The sequence below is a fragment of the Penaeus vannamei genome, chromosome 9, assembly GCF_042767895.1.
Source record: "Penaeus vannamei isolate JL-2024 chromosome 9, ASM4276789v1, whole genome shotgun sequence".
In the NCBI taxonomy this organism is placed as follows: Eukaryota; Metazoa; Arthropoda; class Malacostraca; order Decapoda; family Penaeidae; genus Penaeus; species Penaeus vannamei.
Window position 1 is genome coordinate 10,907,275 of NC_091557.1, and position 2,500 is coordinate 10,909,774.

Consider the following 2,500-nt stretch of genomic DNA (forward strand, 5'->3'; position numbering starts at 1 on the left):
AGTCCCTCGTCATTTCCCGTTACGCCGTCACCACCGTCACCTGCAGGATCCGTAACCCAGCTCTCGACCCTCAGGAGGCCACCTTCAGCATCCTCCTGCCGGTCAACGCGTTCATCTCCAACCTCACCATGTAAGTTATTGGTGTTTGTTAGACTTGTTATTATTTTTTTTTTTCTTTCCTTTTTTTTTGTGTGTGTGTGTTTTTGGGGGGTAAGGTAGGGGATGGAGGTATAAAACAAGAGAAAGACGTATGATGTTGTGATGAATTTATTCGATTGTTCCTTATTGTTTGAATTTTATCTCTTTGTTAATAAAAGTTATGAATGTACCACTACATTCCACAGACAGACACAAAATATATCTCTTATATTGATTTATAAAAGTTATAAATATACCACGACATGCAACTGCAAATAAACACCAAACATACAATTTCCTCAACAAATCCCCCCATTAATAAGGCAGAAACCCAACACTCAGTAAATAAGCAGGACAAGCAAACCCGTTAATGATGTCAACAGGAAGGAGAGGAAGGGCTTCTCCTCCTCCTCCTCCTTCGCCTCCTCCTCCTCCTTCTCCTCCTCCTTCTCCTCCTCCTCCTCCTCCTCCTCCTCCTCCTCCTCCTCCTCCTCCTCCTCCTCCTCCTCCTCCTCCTCCTCCTCCTCCTCCTCCTCCGCCTCCTCCGCCCCCTCCTTCGCCCCCTCCTTCGCCTCCTCCTTCGCCTCCTCCTTCGCCCCCTCCTTCGCCTCCTCCTTCGCCTCCTCCTTCGCCTCCTCCTTCGCCCCCTCCTTCGCCTCCTCCTTCGCCTCCTCCTTCGCCTCCTCCCTCCTTCGCCGCCGCCTCCTCCCTCCTTCGCCGCCTCCTCCCTCCTCCTCCTCCTCCTCCTCCTCCTCCCTCCGCCTCCTCCGCCTCCTCCTTCGCCTCCTCCTTCGCCTCCTCCTCCTCCTCCTCCTCCTCCTCCTCCTCCTCCTCCTCCTCCCCCTCCTCCTCCTCCTCCTCCCCCCCCTCCTCCTCCTCCTCCTCCTCCTTCGCCTCCTCCTCCCTCCTCCTCCTCCTCCTCCTCCTCCTTCGCCTCCTCCGCCTCCTTCCCGCAGCGCCCGTCTTCCTCACACTGGATCTTTGATTGAAAGGACAAGGGGGCGAGGACCCTTCGAGGAAGGAAATTTAATACGTTAATGTCGTCGCTAATTTTAGCACTGGGGGCCGTCTTAGAACGTGCTTCTGTACGTGGATATGTATGTGTATGCATATATATACATACATATATATATATATATATATATATATATATATATATATATATATATATATATATATATACATATATATATATATGTATATATATTTATATATATATATATATATATATATATATATATATATATATATATATATATATATACATATATATATATATATATATATATATATATATATATATATATATATATATATATATATATATATATATATATATACACATATATATATATATACGTGTGTGTGTGTGTGTGTGTGTGTGTGTGTGTGTGTGTGTGTGTGTGTGTTTATGTGTGTGTGCGTGTGCGTGTGTACGTCTGTGTGTGTGTGTGTACGTCTGTGTGTGTGTATGTGTACGTCTGTGTGTGTGTGTGTGTGTGTGTGTGTGTGTGTGTGTGTGTGTGTGTGTGTGTGTGCGTGCGTGCGTGTGTGTGTGTGTGTGTGTGTGTGTGTGTGTGTGTGTGTGTGTGTGTGTGTGTGTGTGTGTGTGTGTAGATATACGAGAGGAAGAGTGACAACAGAATAAATGGATAACCGGAGAGACGATGTTTTCATTCTTTCCAAAACTTTTATCCTTCTATTAACTTTGTGAAAATAAACCCGGTTTTCGTTGAAGGCTAACATGTGATTTCGTAATTCATCTTCCCCGGATGTTAATGAAATAACAGTATGCTGCAGTGCAAGAAGGATCCCTGTGTGATATGTACATCTGTTTTAATTTGGAAGATATACGGCGTTTTAATTTAGCGAAGACTGGGCCACTAAATTAATTCACTTATTCACGCTGTAGTCCTCTATAAAAGCGAGGAAGAGATGCTCACGATAATTAAGGTTTTGTAGACGTAAAAACACTTACATATGCATACATGTGCAGCTCGTATCCTCAATTATGTACATACATGTTTTAGAACACGCATGCATGCACAAGGAAGCGTAAATTTCTAACATATTCATATAATATGTGCAGATGCAAGTGACGCTGTGTGTGTGTTTGTGTAAATACAGTATATGATATAGTAAATAAATGCGCTCGCGCCCACACACACACACACACACACACACACACAAATACACACACAAATACTCATACAGATATACATATATACATATATACATATAAATATATATATATATATATATATATATATATATATATATATATATATATATATATATGCATTTATAGATAGATAGATAGATGTACATATATATAAATATGCATATATAGATAGATAGATAG

General features: G+C 42.0%; 1 protein-coding gene across 1 annotated transcript in view; it reads left to right on the forward strand.

Annotated features, from left to right (window-relative positions):
* The window catches only part of LOC113821465 (inter-alpha-trypsin inhibitor heavy chain H4), a gene marked incomplete in the record, with an annotated part of 269,903 nt that overhangs the window by 145,241 nt on the left and 122,162 nt on the right, over window positions 1-2,500 (forward strand). Inside the window, 1 exon segment of the mRNA XM_070125266.1 lies at window positions 1-130. This exon segment is cut by the window's left edge and continues 85 nt beyond it. Within this exon segment, the coding sequence (XP_069981367.1) occupies window positions 1-130 (130 nt within the window).